The 21,460-nt window shown below is 45.7% G+C and overlaps 1 protein-coding gene across 3 annotated transcripts in view; it reads left to right on the top strand.

Moving 5' to 3' along the window:
* The window catches only part of DUS2 (dihydrouridine synthase 2), a 263,484-nt gene that overhangs the window by 30,844 nt on the left and 211,180 nt on the right, over positions 1–21,460 (top strand). For all 3 annotated transcript variants that reach the window (XM_069740207.1, XM_069740208.1, XM_069740209.1), the window contains exon 2: positions 19,988–20,103. In XM_069740207.1, coding sequence (XP_069596308.1) covers positions 19,993–20,103 — 111 coding nt within the window. In that variant the 5' untranslated portion in view covers positions 19,988–19,992. The remainder of the gene's footprint in view (positions 1–19,987; positions 20,104–21,460) is intronic.

Below are 21,460 nucleotides of genomic sequence, written 5' to 3' on the forward strand. Positions count from 1 at the left end.
CGTGACGTTGCAGCGTCCTGGATAGCGATATCGTTGTGTTTGACACGCAGCAGCGATCAGGATCCTGCTGTGACATCGTTGGTCGGAGCAGAAAGGCCAGAACTTTATTTCGTTACTGGACCTCCCGCAGACATCGCTGAATCGACGTGTGTGACGCCGATCCAGCGATGTGTTCACTGGTAACCAGGGTAAACATCGGGTTACTAAGAGCAGGGCCGTGCTTAGTAACCTGATGTTTACCCTGGTTATCAGTGTAAATGTCAAAAAAACAAACAAACACTACATACTTACATTCCGGTGTCTGTCGCGTCCCCCGGCGTTTAGCTTCCCTGCACTGTGTCAGCGCCGGCTGGCCGTAAAGCAGAGCACAGCGGTGACGTTACCGCTCTGCTTTACGGCTGGCGCTTACACAGTGCAGGGAAGCAGAACGCCGGGGGACGCGACAGACACCGGAATGTAAGTATGTAGTGTTTGGTACTTTTTACATTTACACTGGTAACCAGGGTAAACATCGGGAGAGCTGTCTGTGTGATAGCTCTCCAGCGACCACACAGCGACTCTGCAGCGATCGGCACCATAGTAACATATAGTAACATAGTAAGGCCGAAAAAAGACATTTGTCCATCCAGTTCAGCCTATATTCCATCATAATAAATCCCCAGATTTACGTCCTTCTACAGAACCTAATAATTGTATGATACAATATTGTTCTGCTCCAGGAAGACATCCAGGCCTCTCTTGAACCCCTCGACTGAGTTCGCCATCACCACCTCCTCAGGCAAGCAATTCCAGATTCTCACTGCCCTAACAGTAAAGAATCCTCTTCTATGTTGGTGGAAAAACCTTCTCTCCTCCAGACGCAAAGAATGCCCCCTTGTGCCCGTCACCTTCCTTGGTATAAACAAATCCTCAGCGAGATATTTGTATTGTCCCCTTATATACTTATACATGGTTATTAGATCGCCCCTCAGTCGTCTTTTTTCTAGACTAAATAATCCTAATTTTGCTAATCTATCTAGGTATTGTAGTTCTCCCATCCCCTTTATTAATTTTGTTGCCCTCCTTTGTACTCTCTCTAGTTCTATTATATCCTTCCTGAGCATCGGTGCCCAAAACTGGACACAGTACTCCATATGCGGTCTAACTAGGGATTTGTACAGAGGCAGTATAATGCTCTCATCATGTGTATCCAGACCTCTTTTAATGCACCCCATGATCCTGTTTGCTTTGGCAGCTGCTGCCTGGCACTGGCTGCTCCAGGTAAGTTTATCATTAACTAGGATCCCCAAGTCCTTCTCCCTGTCAGATTTACCCAGTGGTTTCCCGTTCAGTGTGTAATGGTGATATTGATTCCTTCTTCCCATGTGTATAACCTTACATTTATCATTGTTAAACCTCATCTGCCACCTTTCAGCCCAAGTTTCCAACCTATCCAGATCCATCTGTAGCAGAATACCTTCTTCTCTTGTATTAACTGCTTTACATAGTTTTGTATCATCTGCAAATATCGATATTTTACTGTGTAAACCTTCTACTAGATCATTAATGAATATGTTGAAGAGAACAGGTCCCAATACCGACCCCTGCGGTACCCCACTGGTCACAGCGACCCAGTTAGAGACTATACCATTTATAACCACCCTCTGCTTTCTATCACTAAGCCAGTTACTAACCCATTTACACACATTTTCCCCCAGACCAAGCATTCTCATTTTGTGTACCAACCTCTTGTGCGGCACGGTATCAAACGCTTTGGAATAATCGAGATATACCACGTCCAATGACTCACCGTTGTCCAGCCTATAGCTTACCTCTTCATAAAAAATGATTAGATTGGTTTGACAGGAGCGATTTCTCATAAACCCATGCTGATATGGAATTAAACAGTTCTTCTCATTGAGATAATCCTGAATAACATCCCTCAGAAACCCTTCAAATATTTTACCAACAATAGAGGTTAGACTTACTGGCCTATAATTTCCGGGTTCACTTTTAGAGCCCTTTTTGAATATTGGCACCACATTTGCTATGCGCCAGTCCTGCGGAACAGACCCCGTCGCTATAGAGTCCCTAAAAATAAGAAATAATGGTTTATCTATTACATTACTTAGTTCTCTTAGTACTCGTGGGTGTATGCCATCCGGACCCGGAGATTTATCTATTTCTCAGTCGCCCATGACAGCACTACCAGAGAGAGGGGATCCGCCCTTCAGGGACAGGAAACCTACAGGATAAAAGGGCGGTACCTCTCCCCTGCATCACTTTGGTTTCCTGTCCCTGACGGGGAACCTTCTCGGACGGTACCTGTCATGAACGACCGGAAGACTAACCTGGCGAAGATCCGGAACCGGCCAGTCTGAGTTCTGGCGGTGGGGAGGCCCCTGCCACGGCTGGTCTGGTATCCGAAGCCGCCACGACTTCGACCGAGTGGTCTAGAAGCGTGAGCGGGGGGGAAGCGCCGCCGCCACTCCGGATAGGAGTTGGAGCGCTCCAGCACACTGCCGCAGGACGCCAGTATCCAAGATGGCGCCGCACCGGAAGTAGTGGAGGGACTTCCGGTTCGGGGGCAGTGAGGTGAATGGTACACCAAGATGGCGCTGCCCCGGAACTGGAATCCTTCATTTCCGGGTCGTCTAGCTGCGCACGCATGCGCAGTGGCTAGGAATGGGGAAAAAAAAAAAAAAAAAAGGAAGAAAGAAGCGCTTCCCCCAAACAGTGCAGCCACGGGGGGAGGGGGCCAAGCGCCACCCTTTAAAAGAAGGTGCGCTTGACAGACCCTTGCTGCATGCTGTTCCAAGATGGAAGACAGCGATCAGCAGCTCCAGCCACCGCAGCAGCAGCAGCGCCATCATCAGCGCCAGAAACCAGATGCCCAGGGGAAGAGAACTTCTGCAAGCAACCGAAGTTTCCGATCCAGTAGCCATTCCACACCATGTAGTTCCAGTGTGGTAAACCTGCGGCCGGCCACGGATCATACGCCTCAGGATCCTACCCCTCCTCCAGAACCGGTACCTGTGGCTGCGTCAGATTGGTGAGTGATCTTCGTGAAAGCTCATTTTTTGTTATTGGGGTTCCCCTTCTCCCTTATCTAGGCAAGGAAGAGAACGGGGAAGATGAAAAATAGGACCTGCCCCTTATGTGAGAAAGCATTACCACAGTCGTGGGAGAAGAAATTATGCGACTCCTGTATTGAGCGAGTCCTCTGTGAGGAGACCCCGAACTTCGCCTCTGAGTTACGCTCTGTAATTAAAGCGGAGGTTGAGACGGTGTTTAACTCCCTTTAAAAGCGACAGGAGATCTACTAAGAAATCAGTTCCTGATAGAAATTCCGACTCTTCTAGCTCCGAGAGTAAAAACTCAGATACGCAAGATTCATCCCTCTCCTCTTCAGACAGTGAAAGTGGGGGTCGTCATTGCTTCCCCCTAGATGAGGTTGACGGCCTTGTAAAGGCTGTAAGATCGACGATGGGGGTGTTAGATCCTCGTCCTGATAAAACGGTACAGGACATTATGTTTGGTGGTCTTTCCCAAAAAAAGCGCAAGGTGTTTCCCCTTAATGAAAATATTCAAACGTTAATTAAGAAGGAGTGGGAGAAACCTGAGAGGAGAAATGCATCGGTTCCCTCTATTAAAAGGAAATACCCCTTTGAAGAAGAGGCTTCGGTCTCATGGGATAAAGCCCCCAAACTCGACGTTGCGGTAGCTAAGGCCTCGAAAAAGTTTGCATTACCATTCGAGGATATGGGAACCTTGAAAGACCCTCTTGACAAAAGAGCAGATACTTTTCTTAAAGGGGCCTGGGAGTCAGCCGGAGGATGCTTAAGGCCAACTATAGCAACGGCATGTACGTCACGTTCCTTAATGATTTGGGTCGACAACTTAGAGAAACAGATTAGAGATGGGGTCCCTAGGAATAAAATTTTAGAGTCCATCCCTATGATTAGAGGAGCCGCGGCATTCTTGGCAGACTCTTCAGCCGACTCCATTAAATTAACATCTAAATCGGCAGCTCTCTCAAATGCGGCACGTAGAACCCTATGGTTAAAAAGCTGGCCGGGGGATTTACAAACTAAACACAAACTGTGTTCAATCCCCTGTGAAGGTAAATTCCTCTTTGGAGAGACTTTGGACGATATCCTGCAAAAAGCAGGTGATAAAAAGAAAGGTTTTCCCATCCTGGCCCCAACATATAATAAACGGCCCTTTTGGAACAGAAAATTTTTTAGAAGGAGACCACCGAGGGAGCAAAACCGATGGGATGACGGGAGAAGGAAAGACAGAGGTTTCCTTTTTGGTAACTCCCATCGAGATAGAAACCCCCCACCCCAAGTGACGTCTTCTTCAGGGTGGGAGGGAGATTGACTCAAGTCCTCCCGGCCTGGGAGAAAATTTCGACCAGCCCTTGGATATTGAAATTAATAGGAGAAGGGCTTCGCATAGAATTTCTATCCCTACCCCCACGGAATTATGTGGTAACACCGCTGAGATCATCTCCTCATCAACAAGAAGCTCTAGAACTAGAAATTGTAAAACTAGTAAACAAGGCTGTCATCCAAGAAGTCCCCCCTCTGGAGAGAGGGAAGGGATTCTACTCTCCATTGTTCCTGGTTCCCAAACCGGACGGAACCTTCCGAACTATAATAAACTTACGGAAGTTGAATACCTATGTAAAAAACTACAGATTCAAAATGGAGTCAATAAAATCAACGATAAAAAATCTGTTTCCCAACTGTTTTATGATAGTTCTAGATCTCAGCGACGCATATTATCACGTCCCCATCCACAAGACCTCTCAGAAATTCCTCAGACTGGCGGTAGTCATAAAAGGACAGACCAGGGAATACCAATACAGGGCTCTTCCCTTTGGCATATCAATTGCTCCCCGCATCTTCACAAAGTTGATAGCGGAGATGATGGCACATCTGAGAGAGGAAGACGTCTTGATTATTCCATATCTAGACGATTTTCTGATTGTGAGCAACTCGGCCGAACTCTGCCGTCAACAATGCGACAGAGTCATAGACACCTTAACAAAATTGGGCTGGCTGGTGAACCTCCAAAAATCAAAACTGGAACCAACCAAGGTTCAAGAATTCTTGGGTCTCATCCTGGACTCAAGTTCTCAGGTTTGTTACCTACCAGACAAGAAAAAACAAAACATAATCCACCTAGTGTCACAAGCGCGTGCAAACCCTACCATGACTCTAATAAAGGCAATGTCATTACTGGGATCTCTCTCTGCCTGTCTCCCAGCGGTTCAGTGGGCACAGCTCCACACAAGGACACTTCAGTGGGATATTTTAAGGAACCAAAAAATACTAGGAGGACGGTTAGAAAATCGAATGACTCTAAGTTTACCCACTATTCATTCCCTGGGCTGATGGCTGAATCCCAACAACTTGTCAAAAGGGATTCCCTGGGTAACAGAGGCGTCTCAGATAGTTACCACACATGCAAGTCCCACAGGGTGGGGGGCTCACCTAGACGACAGAGTCACTCAGGGGATATGGACAATTCAAGAGCTCAGATCTTCCTCAAATCAAAAAGAGTTGAGGGCCGTGAATCATGCACTACTGTACTTCCTAGACCAACTGCAAGGCCATCATGTCCGAGTATTCTCGGACAACAAAGTAGTAGTAGCTTACTTAAACCACCAGGGGGGAACCAGGTCTCAATCATTAATGGAAACTACCTCCAAAATTTTCAGCCTGGTACAAAACAACTTCCTGTCCCTATCAGCCCTACATATAAAGGGGGTGGAAAACCAAAAAGCGGACTTTCTGAGTCGTACCCAACTAAAGCAGGGGGAGTGGTCTCTAAATCAGGGCATATTCAACAAAATTACAGATCTATGGGGGATCCCTGTAATAGACCTCTTTGCCAATATGCACAACAAGAAAGTAGAAACTTTCTGTTCCCTAGATCCCAGGGGGAATCCTCAGGCCGTGGATGCATTCACAATACCCTGGACACAGACCCTAACATATGCATTTCCCCCTACTATTCTCATTCCAGCAGTTCTGAGAAAGATCAGGCAGGACAAATCCAGACTCATCTTAATAGCCCCCTTCTGGCCCAAGAGAGCCTGGTTTTCATGGCTGAGGATGTTATCAATCACCGATCCCTGGGTGCTTCCAGATCTTCCGGACCTCCTGTCTCAGGGACCGGTGTTCCACCCTCAATCAGAAAATCTCCATCTGACAGCGTGGCTTTTGAGAGGTCACTATTGAGGGAAAGAGGGTTTTCTGACAAACTAGTGTCTACACTAATGAAAAGTAGAAAACCTGTGACCACAAAAATATACGGCAAAACATGGAAAAAAATTTTTGTCCTCCTCTGGGGTAAAATTGCAAGATGGTGTTCCAGTGTCTGAAATACTAGAATTTCTACAGAAGGGCTTAGACTTAGGCCTTTCGGTAAGTACCTTAAAGGTACAGATAGCAGCTCTAGGAGCTTTATACTGTGAGAACATAGCAGCCAACCCTTGGGTTATACGGTTTATCAGAGCAGCCGCAAGGTCTAAACCGCTAACTATAAGTAGGTTACCAACCTGGGATCTGAACTTAGTTCTGTCAGCCTTAACAGACTCCCCGTTTGAGCCCATAGAATCGGTACCCCTTAAAATTCTTTCTCTTAAAACGGCCCTCCTAATAGCCCTGACCTCGGCCCGTAGGATAAGTGACCTCCAAGCTTTGTCTGTAAACCCTCCATTTACACAAATTCTGGATGATAAAGTTATATTAAAAACAGACCCTTCCTATCTACCGAAAGTTGCGTCAACATTCCATAGATCCCAAGAAATAATCCTTCCTTCTTTCTGTCAAAACCCTAAAAATAAGAAGGAAGAGAAATTCCATACACTAGACGTTAAAAGGTGCCTGGTCCAATACATAAAAATCACCCAGCAGTATAGGAAGGAAGGGTCTCTTTTTATCTGCTTCCAGGGACCCAGGAAAGGACTCAAAGCTTCTAAGGGCACTATAGCTCGATGGGTCACAGACGCAATAGCTTTGGCGTACTCATCCTCCGGGAACGCCATTCCGCAAGGACTGAAGGCACATTCTACAAGGGCTATGGCGACCTCCTGGGCCGAAAGGTCAGAGGTACCATTAGATCAGATCTGTAAGGCGGCCACCTGGTCATCACCTTCAACCTTCTTCAGACACTACCGCTTAGACCTAGCCTCTTCGTCTGACCTAACCTTCGGGAGAAGGGTTCTGCAGGCTGTGGTCCCTCCCTAAGCAATGATCTCTGTAATTCTCTCTGGTAGTGCTGTCATGGGCGACTGAGAAAAGTGTAGTTACTCACCGATAACGGTGTTTCTCAGAGCCCATGACAGCACCTGCTTATTCCCCCCCCTCATCACGTGTGCGGTGAGCACATTATTTGTGTGAAGTGGTTTTTACATATAGACACGGTGTTCACTGTTAAGCATTATGATTAAATTGCATATTTTTTGTGTTGTTGTGACTAACCTGGAGGACCTCCGATGCTCTGTAAACAAAACTGATGCAGGGGAGAGGTACCGCCCTTTTATCCTGTAGGTTTCCTGTCACTGAAGGGCGGATCCCCTCTCTCTGGTAGTGCTGTCATGGGCTCTGAGAAACACCATTATCGGTGAGTAACTACACTTTTTGATCTTATTTAGCCGGTTTCGCACCTCTTCTTGGGTTAGATTGGTGACCCTTAACCCCTTACCGGCATCGGACGTACTATACCGTCCGATGCCGGCTCCCTTGCTTTGATGCAGGGCTCCGGTGAGCCCGCATCAAAGCCGGGACATGTCAGCTGTTTTGAACAGCTGACATGTGCCCGTAATAGGCGCGTGCAGAATCGCGATCTGCCGGCACCTATTAACTAGACGCAGACAGCGGCATTTAACTACCGCTTCCGGCCGGGCGGCCGGAAATGACGTCATCGCCGACCCCCGTCACATGATCGGGGGTCGGCGATGCTTGTATATTGTAACCATAGAGGTCCCAGAGACCTCTATGGTTACTGATGACCGGTGGCTGTGAGCGCCACCCTGTGGTCGGCGCTCACAGCACACCTCCATTTCTGCTACATAGCAGCGATCAGCAGATCGCTGCTATGTAGCAGAGCCGATCGCGTTGTGCCTGCTTTTAGCCTCCCATGGAGGCTATTGAAGCATGGCAAAAGTTAAAAAAAAAAGTTTAAAAAAAGTGAAAAAAATAAAAAAAACATAAAAGTTTAAATCACCCCCCTTTCGCCCCAATTAAAAAAAATCAATAAAAAAAATATCAAATCTACGCATATTTGGTATCGCCGAGCTCAGAATCGCCCGATCTATCAATTAAAAAAAAGTATTAACCTGATCGATAAACAGCGTAGCGGGAAAAAAATTCGAAACGCCAGAATTACATTTTTTTGGTCGCCGCGACATTGCATTAAAATGCAATAACGGGCGATCAAAAGAACGTGTCTGCACCGAAATGCTATCATTAAAAACGTCATCTCGGCATGCAAAAAATAAGCCCTCAACCGACCCCAGATCATGAAAAATGGAGACGCTACGAGTATCGGAAAATGGCGCAATTTTTTTTTTTTTTTTTTTAGCAAAGTTTGGAATTTTTTTTCACCACTTAGATAAAAAATAACCTAGTCATGTTGGGTGTCTATGAACTCGTACTGACCTGGAGAATCATAATGGCAGGTCATTTTTAGCATTTAGTGAACCTAGCAAAAAAGCCAAACAAAAAACCAATGTGGGATTGCACTTTTTTTTGCAATTTCACCGCACTTGGAATTTTTTTCCCGTTTTCTAGTACACGACATGCTAAAACCAATGATGTCGTTCAAAAGTACAACTCGTCCCGCAAAAAATAAGCCCTCACATGGCCATATTGACGGAAAAATAAAAAAGTTATGGCTCTGGGAAGGAGGGGAGCGAAAAACGAACACGGAAAAACGAAAAATCCCCTGGTCATGAAGGGGTTAATATAGGGTTTTCATTGTTTCTTGGGATTTCACCTAGCATTTCATTTTACGCCGTGAATAGCGTGGAGAAGAAGGTGTTTAATATGTTAGCTTTTTCCTCGTCATCTACAACCATTCTTTCCTCACTATTTTTTAAGGGGCCTACATTTTCAGTTTTTATTCTTTTACTATTGATATAGTTGAAGAACAGTTTGGGATTAGTTTTACTCTCCTTAGCAATGTGCTTCTCTGTTTCCTTTTTGGCAGCTTTAATTAGTTTTTTTAGATAAAGTATTTTTCTCCCTATAGTTTTTTAGAGCTTCAATGGTGCCATCCTGCTTTAGTAGTGCAAATGCTTTCTTTTTACTGTTAATTGCCTGTCTTACTTCTTTGTTTAGCCACATTGGGTTTTTCCTATTTCTAGTCCTTTTATTCCCACAAGGTATAAACCGCTTACAGTGCCTATTTAGGATGTTCTTAAACATTTTCCATTTAATATCTGTATTCTTATTTCTGAGGATATTGTCCCAGTCTACCAGATTAAGGGCATCTCTAAGCTGGTCAAACTTTGCCTTCCTAAAGTTCAGTGTTTTTGTGACTCCCTGACAAGTCCCCTCTAGTGAAAGACAGGTGAAACTGTACAATATTGTGGTCGCTATTTCCTAGATGCCCGACCACCTGCAGATTTGTTATTCTGTCAGGTCTATTAGATAGTATTAGGTCTAAAAGTGCTGCTCCTCTGGTTGGATTCTGCACCAATTGTGAAAGATAATTTTTCTTGGTTATTAGCAGAAACCTGTTGCCTTTATGGGTTTCACAGGTTTCTGTTTCCCAGTTAATATCCGGGTAGTTAAAGTCCCCCATAACCAGGACCTCATTATGGGTTGCAGCTTCATCTATCTGCTTTAGAAGTAGACTTTCCATGATTTCTGTTATATTTGGGGGTTTGTAACAGACCCCAATGAGAATTTTGTTACCATTTTTCCTTCTATGAATTTCGACCCATATGGACTCGACATCCTCATTCCCTTCGCTAATATCCTCCCTTAAAGTGGACTTTAGACAAGACTTTACATAGAGACAAACCCCTCCTCCTCTCCGATTTTTACGATCCTTTCTAAACAGACTGTAACCCTGTAAGTTAACTGCCCAGTCATAGCTTTCATCTAACCATGTCTCGGTTATTCCCACTATGTCAAAGTTACCTGTAGATATTTCTGCTTCTAGTTCTTCCATCTTATTTGTCAGGCTTCTGGCGTTTGCGAGCATGCAGTTTAGAGGATTTTGTTTTGTTCCAATCTCCTCGCTGTGGATTGTTTTAGAAATGTTCTTACCTCCCTTCTGAGTATGTTTTCCTGGGTCTTCTTTGTTCAAGTCTAATGTTTTTCTTCCCGTCCCCTCTTCTTCTAGTTTAACGCCCTCCTGATGAGTGTAGCAAGTCTTCTGGCGAATGTGTGTTTCCCAGGTTTGTTGAGGTGTAGTCCGTCTCTGGCGAGGAGTCCATCGTACAAGTAATTCACACCGTGGTCCAGGAATCCGAATCCTTGTTGTCTGCACCATCGTCTTAGCTAGTTGTTCGCATCAAGGATCCTGTTCCATCTCCTGGTGCATCGTTGTCTAGATCGCTGCAGCGTCGCTAAATGTTACGGTACCTTTATCTCTCCACAGGGTCAGTGAATAATGTTGTTTGCTAATATGCTAATGACATATTGAACTAACTTGTTGAAACAATGAGCCCCTGCGACCCACCCCCTTAACCTGTGAATGAGGAGAGGGACTTGTAAATATCAAGGAGGTGAGACACAGATCTGTCTTGTGTGGAATGATGATGTGAACACAGCGTGTCAGAGAGAAGGGGAAGCATATGGACCATTTTTGTATCCTCTGTCTGCTGGATTATTGGACTCTCATCTCCTTGGACATTTATCTGGTTACTGACTGCATTCGGCTTCTGGACTATCTTATCCTTTGTGTGGTGGATTGTATATGGACCTTTCGTGTTTTTGCCTAAATAAAGCTTTTGGATTTGTTCACTATTTTCTTGCTCTGTTGATTGTGTGGTATCAGAGAAGGAACCCGTGACAACTGGTGGCAGCAGTGGGATCAACAGAGCACAACCTAATGGAGAACCACCCACAGAGTGAGTACAGAAATTGGACTGTATCCAGTTTACAGGAGAGAGCCAGAGACCTGGGTCTGAACTACCAGGGACTCCTCCCAATATGTCTGAAGGACAAGCGCAGGAGACAGGGATACCCACCTCAAAAAACCAGTGGGTGGTGTAGTACGAAGAAGAGATGGCGGTTCTGGGCCCAGGCGTCTCTCAGGAGTACAAGAAGGAGGCTGCCTGCTGGGCACAGCGGAGACCAGAAGCAGTGGAGATCGAAATAGGGAGTAATGCAATGTGGAGTGTAAACCCCACGATCCGTGAGCCTGTACGGATCACCCGGACAGACTTTAAGCCATGATGATGAGGTTTCTGGAGATGTGGAGGGGTTCTTCAAGGACTTTGAGCACCGGTGTGCTGTGATGGAGGTGCCCCACTCTGGCTGGATGCGTTTGTTAGTGGGACTCCTGAACGGTAGCACGGCGGAGGCTTACCGAACCATTGACTACCAGCGGAAACGGGATTATAACATTGTAAAGAGGACTATCCTGGATTACCTTTCTATAATCCCAGACTCCTATAGGGCCAAGTTCCGAGACTGCCCATGCACTACGGGGGGATCGTTTAGGATGTATGCACATAAGATGTCCCAGGCATGTCTGAGATGGCTGGAAGCAGAAAATGCCTCTACTGTTGAAGATGGTATACAGGCGTTCCTTTTAGATCAATTTCTTGCCAAGTGCCCCACAGAGGTACGGGAATGGGTCCGGGAGCGCACACCGTGCACCGTGGATAGAGCTGCAGCCCTGGCCAATGAAGCCCTTACTATCCGGCCGCAATGGAGGAGGCTTCTGGACAATGAACCACGGCCATTTCCCGAACCCTATCCCCCTCCGATTATATCTGCCCTTCCACCTAGTCGCAAGCTGATGACAATCATGCCTCACAATCCTGGGCCCCAGCAGTTCCGACCACGACCTGGGGGTATCACAGAGAGGAGATGTTATGGGTGTGGGAAACCTAGACATTTGCAGTCTGGCTGTCCCTCAAGGATTTGGAGGGAGCCCCACGCAGACCCACCTCGTCCAGTACATCTTGTGCACTCCATCCCGCCTGAGGAAGAGCTACCACCAGAGTGGACCTCCGCCCACGGCACCATAGATACCCCTCCTGGAGTGTATGGACTCCGGCCTTTGTCCTTTAGCTACCCAGAGCAACGGCAAAGCCACCTGCAGGATGTTTTAATTGATGGATACAAAGTGTCGGGATTTAGAGACACAGGGGCATTCCTGACTATCGCTGACCCCCGTGTGGTTCGATCTGAGGCAATTCACCAGGGTCCGGGAATTCCCATTGTCCTGGCAGGTGGTGTCCGCAAATATATACAGCGAGCTTTTGTGCGTTTGGATTATGGTTTTGGAGAAAAACTGTTGGATTGGAGTTATGGGAGGACTTCCTGCAGATATCCTCCTTGGAAATGATATTGTGGAGATACAAAGTCATTTTGTGGGAGCAGAAGGTCTGTGGGCCTCTCAATCTTCTGAAAGAACAATTGGAGGGAGATATCGCAGACATCGGAACACCCATTATTCCCTACGTTCTACAGTTCAGAGACCGTCTCGACCAGCTATCTACCTTGGCTAAAGAACATCAGCGAATGGCCCATCCAGACAAAAAACCTGGTATAACCGTAAAGCCAGGACCCTGGAATTTATGGACAAGTGCTCATGATTATTGCAACCCCTGCCACTGTACAAGGAACTATAAACAGTAGAGCAAAGTGGACTAAAGTGAGCAGGCCAGAGGTCTGTGTAGGCCTCATGGCGTGCTCACTTATTATGAGGGGGGAGAGGGTGTGATAGGTTATGTGAGTATCATTTTGTGTATATTTATATTTTACTGATTATCATGGTGTAATCTTGTAGGATGAGTTAATTGCCAATTGATGAATTGCTGTTATTTGCCATCTGATATCAGCCCCCACAGTCCTGTACTGTTATCTCTCCACAGGGTCAGTGAGTAATGTTGTTTGCTAATATGCTAATGACATATTGAACTAGCTTGTTGAAACAATGAGCCCCTGCGACCCACCCCCCTAATCTGTGAATGAGGAGAGGGACTTGTGATTATCAGGGAGGTGACACAGATCAGTCTTGTGTGGAATGATGATGTGAACACAGCACGTCAGAGAAGGGGAAGCATATGGACCATTTTTTATCCTCTGTCTGCTGGATTATTGGACTCTCATCTCCTTGGACATTTATCCGGTTTCTGAGCTGCATTCGGCTTCTGGACTATCATGCTTTGTGTGGTGGATCGTATATGGACCTTTCGTGTTTTTGCCTAAATAAAGCTTTTGGAATTGTTCACTGTTCTCTTGCTCTGTTGATGGTGTAGTATCGGAGAAGGACCCTGTGACACAAGCCATTCCTGAACAAAATTTGCAGTGTGGCAGGATGTGTTACTCTGCTGAAAGAAGGCACCTTCATTAGGAAATACTTCTGTCATGAAAGAGTGTCACAATGTTTATGTTGGTGGTGTATGTCAAAATAAGGCCTCATACAGATGTCCAGTTTTTGTGTACGAGTGCTATCTGTGTTTTTATAAATAACACTCTGACCCATGATAGTCTATGGGACCATTCACATGTCTGGTTCTTTTTTCCCCGGACCAGGTGGTCCGTGGCAAATATTGGAGACATGTTTGATTTTTGATCCCAGGGTCGGATTAAAATTGGGAATGCAAGTTGGACCAAACTTGGATGACATCTGAATGTAGACCAATTTTCACGCACACTCAGAATTGAGAAGGTGGAGAATTTTTTTTTCCTTTAACTTCTCTATGTATGTGAAAATCAGATGACGCTCATGCCACAATCTGATCAAACTGTGTCTGATCAGAATGTTCAGGACGATTTTTCCGTCTGTGGAAAAATCAGACTTGTGAATGAGTCTTTACATCCACATAAATGCCTGGATCCAATGTTTTTCAGCAGAGTGTTGCCTAGAGCATCGCACTGCCACTAGTATTCTTCCCGTACTGCCTCCACGTGCCATTGTAACTCACCTGCTCACATCTGTCTACGATTAAAGAAAGCATGGTTTGTGATACCAGGCCACCTTCTATTACTCCGATGTCCAATTCTGATGTCATAGGCCTATTGTTGGTGCTTCCAGTGGTGGACAGGGGTAAGCACTTGACCAGTCTGCAGCTAAGGATGAAGCTGAGCTGCACTGTGGCCCCGATTCATCCAAACAAGATTTTACAAGAGAATTCTGGTGTAAAAAGCTTTGAAAAGTAAGTTTTGGTGCAATTTAAGTCTAAAACTAATTACCGTATATACTCGAGTATAAGCCGACCCGAGTATAAGCCGACCCCCCTAATTTTGCCACAAAAAACTGGGAAAACTTATTAACTCGAGTATAAGCCTAGGGTGGAAATGCAGCATTTACCGGTGAATTTCAAAAATAAAAATAGATCATTATTTCCCCATAGCTGTGCCATATAGTGCTCTACACCGTTCATTATTTCCCCCTAGCTGTGCCCCATATAGTGCTCTGCACCGTTCATTGTGCCCCATTGCTGTGCCATATACAGTGCTCTGCACCGTTCATTGTGCCCCATTGCTGTGCCATATACAGTGCTCTGCACCGTTCATTGTGCCCCATTGCTGTGCCATATACGGTGCTCTGCACCGTTCATTGTGCCCCATTGCTGTGCCATATACGGTGCTCTGCACCGTTCATTGTGCCCCATTGCTGTGCCATATACAGTGCTCTGCACCGTTCATTGTGCCCCATTGCTGTGCCATATACGGTGCTCTGCACCGTTCATTGTGCCCCATTGCTGTGCCATATACGGTGCTCTGCACCGTTCATTGTGCCCCATTGCTGTGCCATATACAGTGCTCTGCACCGTTCATTGTGCCCCATATCTGTGCCCATATACGGTGCTCTGCTCCGTTCATTGTGCCCCATTGCTGGGCCATATACGGTGCTCTGCACCGTTCATTGTGCCCCATATCTGTGCCCATATACGGTGCTCTGCACCGTTCATTGTGCCCCATTGCTGTGCCATATACGGTGCTCTGCACCGTTCATTGTGCCCCATTGCTGTGCCATATACGGTGCTTTGCACCGTTCATTGTGCCCCATTGCTGTGCCATATACGGTGCTCTGCACCGTTCATTGTGCCCCATAGAAATCTCTGCCGCCGCTGCTGCAATAAAAAAAAAAAACACATACTCACCTCCCTTGATTGCAGCTCCCGGCGTCTCGTTCCGGCGCCTCCATCTTCCCGGCGTCTCTGCTCTGACTGATCAGGCAGAGGGCGCCGCGCACACTGTATGCGTCATCGCGCCCTCTGCCTGAACAGTCAGAGCGCAGACGCCGGGAAGATGGAGGCGCCGGCCGGGAAGATGGAGCGGCGCCCGGCGGCTGGAACGAGGACAGGTGAATATGCTATACTTACCTAGTCCTGGCGATCCTCGCGCTGTCCCTCTGCCTGGTCTTCGGTGCCGCAGCTCTTCCTGTCAGCGGTCACCGGCACCGCTGATTAGAGGAATGAATAGACGGCTCCGCCCCTATGGGAGGTGGAGCCGCTTATTCATATCTCTAATGAGCGGTCCCACGTGACCGCTGAAGAGGGGAAGAAGCTGCAGCACAGAAGCCCGTGGGACGGCAGGGACAGCGCGAGGATCGCTGGGACTAGGTAAGTATACCTCAGCGCCCTCACTCCCTCACCCGCCGACCCTGCCACCCACATTGACTCGAGTATAAGCCGAGAGGGGCACTTTCAGCCCAAAAATTTGGGCTGAAAATCTCGGCTTATACTCGAGTATATACGGTAGCAACTTTTGATGTTCTCATTCCATTTTTGCATAGCTTCTATGGTGGCAGTTCCTTATGTGCTGAGATTGTCTTGCATAGACCTTACAGTATGGGATCACAGCTGATTCTTTCGGTCAGGTAAGACATTTGCTGCTTGTTAACCCCTTCATGACCAGAGGTATTTTCGTTTTTGCGTTTTCGTTTTTTGCTCCTCTTTCTCCTAGAGCCATAACTTATTTTATTTTTCGGTCAATATGGCCATGTGAGGGCTTGTTTAGTGCGAGACAAGTAGTTCTCTTGAACGACACCATTGGTTTTAACATATCATGTACTGGCAAGCAGAAAAATAAATCCAAGTTCATTGAAATTATGAAAATAAGGGCATTGAGACCAGGAGCTTTTGATAATCCTAGAGTGTAAGTAACACTTGAACACTATTTCTTCTTATTATAGCATTTAGGATACTGACTGCATACATTTGCTCCTGGTCTACTATCTGTATATGTGGATTAAATGTCACCTGGTGGTGTTGTATGTGCACTGTCACTTTATTAACACAGCTTAATGGTCTGTGATTTTCTGTGACCACTATCTGTGTAGTTCCTTTTTTTTTTTGCACTGTGTGCACTTTATATTGCCTGAAATTTTGGATTTTTATATATATTTTTGATATTCATATCACTTTTTACACTGTTATTTGGTTGTTTCATCTTACTCATGTTAGTTAGAGGCGCACATTTTAATCACCTTTTACATTTTACCCTACACATTTGCTACACCTCGTGTATTTTACAGCTTTCTCCACATATAATCCTGTTTACATACGCCCCATTGAGCATACAAATGCACTATGTCAATCCACTGAATATAATTTTATGTAACTCGTGATCGATTTTTCTATTTTATACCTGTAACATTAATAAAACAAATTTTATCTCTTGAATTTTGGACTGTCAATCGGTTTCCTTTTTTTTTTTTTTTTGGTTTAGTGCGAGCCAAGTAGTTCTCTTGAACGACACCATTGGTTTTAACATATCATGTACTGGCAAGCAGGAAAATAAATTAAGTTCATTGAAATTATTAAAATAAGGGCAATTCCACATTTTTTTTTCCCTTGTTCACCAAATGCTAAAACTGACTGCCACTATGATTCTTCAGGTCATTACTAGTTCATGGCCACCAAACATGTATAGGTTATTTTTTATTTAAGTAGTGAAAAATATATCCAAACTTTGGTAAAAGAATGGCACCATTTTCCAAGACCTGTTGCGTCTCCATTTTTCATGATTTGGGGCTGGCTGAGGGCTTACTTTTTATGCGCCGAGCTGATGTTTTTAATTTGATTTAGAATGGCGGACTATGGACTGCAAGTATACAATTGGGGATGTGACTGTATAGCCCGTGATAGATAGTATCCCTGAGTGGGATCGCAAGTACATTGGCAAAGGGGTGCGGTAATCATGGGCGGTTATCCCATAGTAAAAGGGCCGTCTGCACATTCCCAACCAGGTCCCTATAATTTCTAGCAAGGAGATTACGTCTCCAGAGCTTCACAGTTAAAACGGTAAGAGACCATATCCCCTATGTGAGATGTCTCAAACCGTGGCTGTATCTGTGAACATAGGCTATTCCTTTCCATAGTTACACAGCTGGATAGCTTGCCGTACAGCGCATGTGCCATTAGCTGATAGAGGATGGTAACTAGGTTACCAATGCATGTAGTAGAGCGCAGGCGCGGCAGCTTACATACAGATGCATCCTCAGAGAAGCCAGCTGGTCCAGCGCAGGCGCACATGAATGACTACAATCCAGGCTGTGAGGAGATAGGGGCGTGTCTCCCGAACATAGCAACTGTTTTCATTGGAGTGGCGCACGTGGGCGAGTCACTGCTGATAGGCAGGCAGGGAGCCGTGAGTAATGTATTGGTTTTCGGGCACAGGACTAAGACTATCATTGATTGGTTCAGACCAACTTCATCTGACCCTGACAGACCGTTCCATAGGCCAATGCTTGCCGGACATAGGTGCCGGCAATCATTGACTAATTACATAAGTGCACTTATGCTATATATACCCGACGAGACTGAGTCCATCACTTCCCCTGACGAAGCTACCGGGAGTAGCGACACGCGTAGGGAGCTAGCGGGCTCCATTCTGCCCAGTGAGTATGACAATTTAATGCTGTTATTGTGCTATCTGTATTGTGGACACAACATGTATCAGGTATCTAGGTGGGGAAACCCCCAGTAGCTTTACATATTCCTTAAGCTACATCGAACAGCAGGTTTATTCATTTATTATTACATCATTTTATATACACAGGGACTTTGAGGGGTAGTTTGTATAATTGTCCCTTCAGTCTTTCAACATTGCGTACTTGACTCATGTGCATACAAATAACGTGGTTTTATTCTTCGTTGCACATGATACCTTCTGCTTTGTTAAACGGATCTCACAGGATTACTACAGGGGAGATCCGACACCGATACCTCGATGCATTCCATGTGCATTTTTCATAACATACCGTAATTGTTGTATATCACTCACCGGGTTTTGTTCGTATCCCTATATTCAGAGGGTACTGTATTCGCATGTTTGGGTATGTTTTTACATGCTGTTTTAAATGTTTTTATGTTTTAAGAGCACTGTATACTAGCCTCAATAAAGCATTGTTCACTTTGAATATACAAGCTGTGTGTGCACATTCATTGCGCTTCTTTTTCTCTCTTTTTTTCTTCACAAGCAGTTACTAGCGCATTTGTAGCACCTGGTACTCACTCTACATATTATTATAGTGGTGGCCGCTCAGCTTTCTATTTCTGATGTTTTTAATGATACCATTTGGGTGTAGATACGATCTATTGATCGCCCTTTATTGCATTTTAATGCAATGTAGCGGCAACCAAAAATAATGTAATTCTGGCGGTTTAAATTTTTTTCTCGTTATGTCGTTTAGATCGGGCGATTCTGAACACGGCAGTACCAAATATGTGTATATTTTATTTTTTTTATTTTATTTTGAATGGGGGGTGATTTGAACTTTTTTCATATTTTTTTTTAAAAACTTTTTTACTTTTGCATGCTTCAATAGTCTCCATGGGAGACTAGAAGCTGTGATCTTCTGATTGCCTCTGCTACTCACAGGCGATGATCAGATCACCTCTGTGTAGCAAAAATGCTCACTGGCTATTTACGCCAACCACCGAGCGGCGCTCAATGCAATCCGGCAATGACCACCATATAGGTCTGCTTCAGACATGCGATCGGTGACCTGCAATCATGTGACGGGCTCACAGATGGGTGGGATTTACAAAGCACTTCCGGTAAGCTCGAGTTAAATGCCGCTGTCAGAAATTGACAACGGCATTTAACTAGTTAATAGGCGCTGGTGGATCGTGATTCCACCTGCGGCTGTTGTGGGCCCCAGCACCGGAGTCTGCACCAAGCAGGAGGAGTCCAATATCTGTATACTGTTATGCCCTATGTCAGAAACGGGTTAAACTTGTTTTACCTCACCGAAATCCCCCCGCTGTTCTGTCTGTATATTCATCAGACCATGTTCCTGTACGGTCAGACACGGCCATTACACAGTACACAGCAGGGGCACATTTATAAGATTATCTACAATATACGGTACTTTGTTTGTTGGGCAAGCCCTTTTAGGCTATGTGCACACTTTGCGGATTGTATGCGTTTTTGCCTCGTTTTTTCGCCGCGAAAACGCATACACAACACAACCCATTGAATTCAATGGGATTCCGCAATGCTGTGCTAATGCTGCATATTTTTTAACGTTTTCTGTGGAAATAGTGTCTCCTCTGTGGCATAGGCACAGCTCTCTCTCACTCTCTGTGACAAGTAGTTCTGGGCATCTATGTCCTTATTGCTGGTTCATTGGTTGTCTGTTCCCAGTAAGGGGCAGGCAGTGACTACAGCGCGGAGAATACCACTCCATTTCCACACTGCCAGACATGACGACAATGCTGTATGCCTGGAGATTACCCCTATATATACATGTAAATGGCGTCCCTATAATTGTGTGTTATAGTTATGGATATTAAAGAGCAAGAAGCAAACCGTATATGAACATATTCTGTTTTTGTTCTTTTTCTTAGGAACAATGGTTCTTTCATTTTGTGACAAAATCATCCTGGCTCCTATGGTTCGAGTGGGGACTTTACCTATGCGACTTCTTGCTTTAGATTATGGTGCGGACATTGTATACTGTGAGGTAAGCAAATCTTTTTCCAGCTACTAGAGTGTTAAAATTGCCTGTGTAATATTGAGTAGGACCCCTTCATGTACCAAACAGGTTAGATCATTCAACAGATTCATGAATCGGTTTGAGAGCTACACAATAGACTTTTCAAGTCAGCCCCCCAAGGCCACTGCCTTAGAGAATAGAAGAGTTAGGGCTCATTTGTGCGAGAAACGGACGAGTGCAATCCAATCAAAAAATCAGATTGCACTAGGACCAATGCTATTCATTGAGTTACATCTCATCTGCGATTTTTTTTTTTCTCAGCTGAAATTGGACTGAGAAAAAAATTGCAGCATGCTGCGTATTGCTGCGTATCTCGGACGTGACTTACCAATGTAAGTCAATGGGTGCGAGAAAAAAATAGCACAGCACTCGCATCATGCGAGTGCTGTCTGATTTTTACGCAGCGGTGTCCTTTGAAAAGCCGGCAATTCCCAGGAGATCGCGGTATGCATAAGCACTGAACGCACACCGCGATCTCCAACGGAGAAGCAGGGACGTGCCAGGAGGGTGAGTATGCTATATTCACCTGGCCCTGATCCAGCGCTGCGCGCCGCTCCATCTTTCGGGTCCTATGCCTGTGACGTTCACAGTTCAGAGGACGCGATGACGCGCTTAATGCGCGCCGCTCTCTGAACAGTCACAGCCAGAGGACCCGGAACACGGAGCGGCATGCAGCGCTGGATCAGGGCCAGGTGACTATAGCAAGTGTTGGAGGCCTGAGCTAGCGGCGACTCCGGCACCTGACCCCCACAGCGCGCCGGTGTCCCTGCCTGCTCAGGCCGCCCAGCACTCGGCGCCCAGCAATGATAGGTGAGTATGTTATTTTTTTTTTTATATATCGCAGCAGTATACGGGGCATATACTATGGAGCTTCTTATGGGGGCCATCAACATTTATGGAGCAGTGTACGGGGTATATACTATGGAGCATCTTATGGGGGCCATAAACCTTTATGGAACTGTGTATGGGGCATATACTATGGAGCATCTTATGGGGGCCATAAACCATAATGCAGCAGCATATGAGGCATATACTATGGAGCATCTTAGGGGGCCATCAACCATAATGGAGCAGCATATGAGGCATATACTATGGAGCATCTTATGGGGGCCATCAACCATAATGCAGCAGCATACGGGGCATATAATATGGAGCATCTTATGGGGGCCATCAACCATAATGGAGCAGCATATGAGGCATATACTATGGAGCATCTTATGGGGGCCATCAACCATAATGGAGCAGCATACGGGGCATATACTATGGAGCATCTTATGGGGGCCATCAACCATAATGGAGCAGCATGCGGGGCATATACTATGGA

Source organism: Ranitomeya imitator, chromosome 9, assembly GCF_032444005.1.
Source record: "Ranitomeya imitator isolate aRanImi1 chromosome 9, aRanImi1.pri, whole genome shotgun sequence".
Lineage (NCBI taxonomy): Eukaryota > Metazoa > Chordata > Amphibia > Anura > Dendrobatidae > Ranitomeya > Ranitomeya imitator.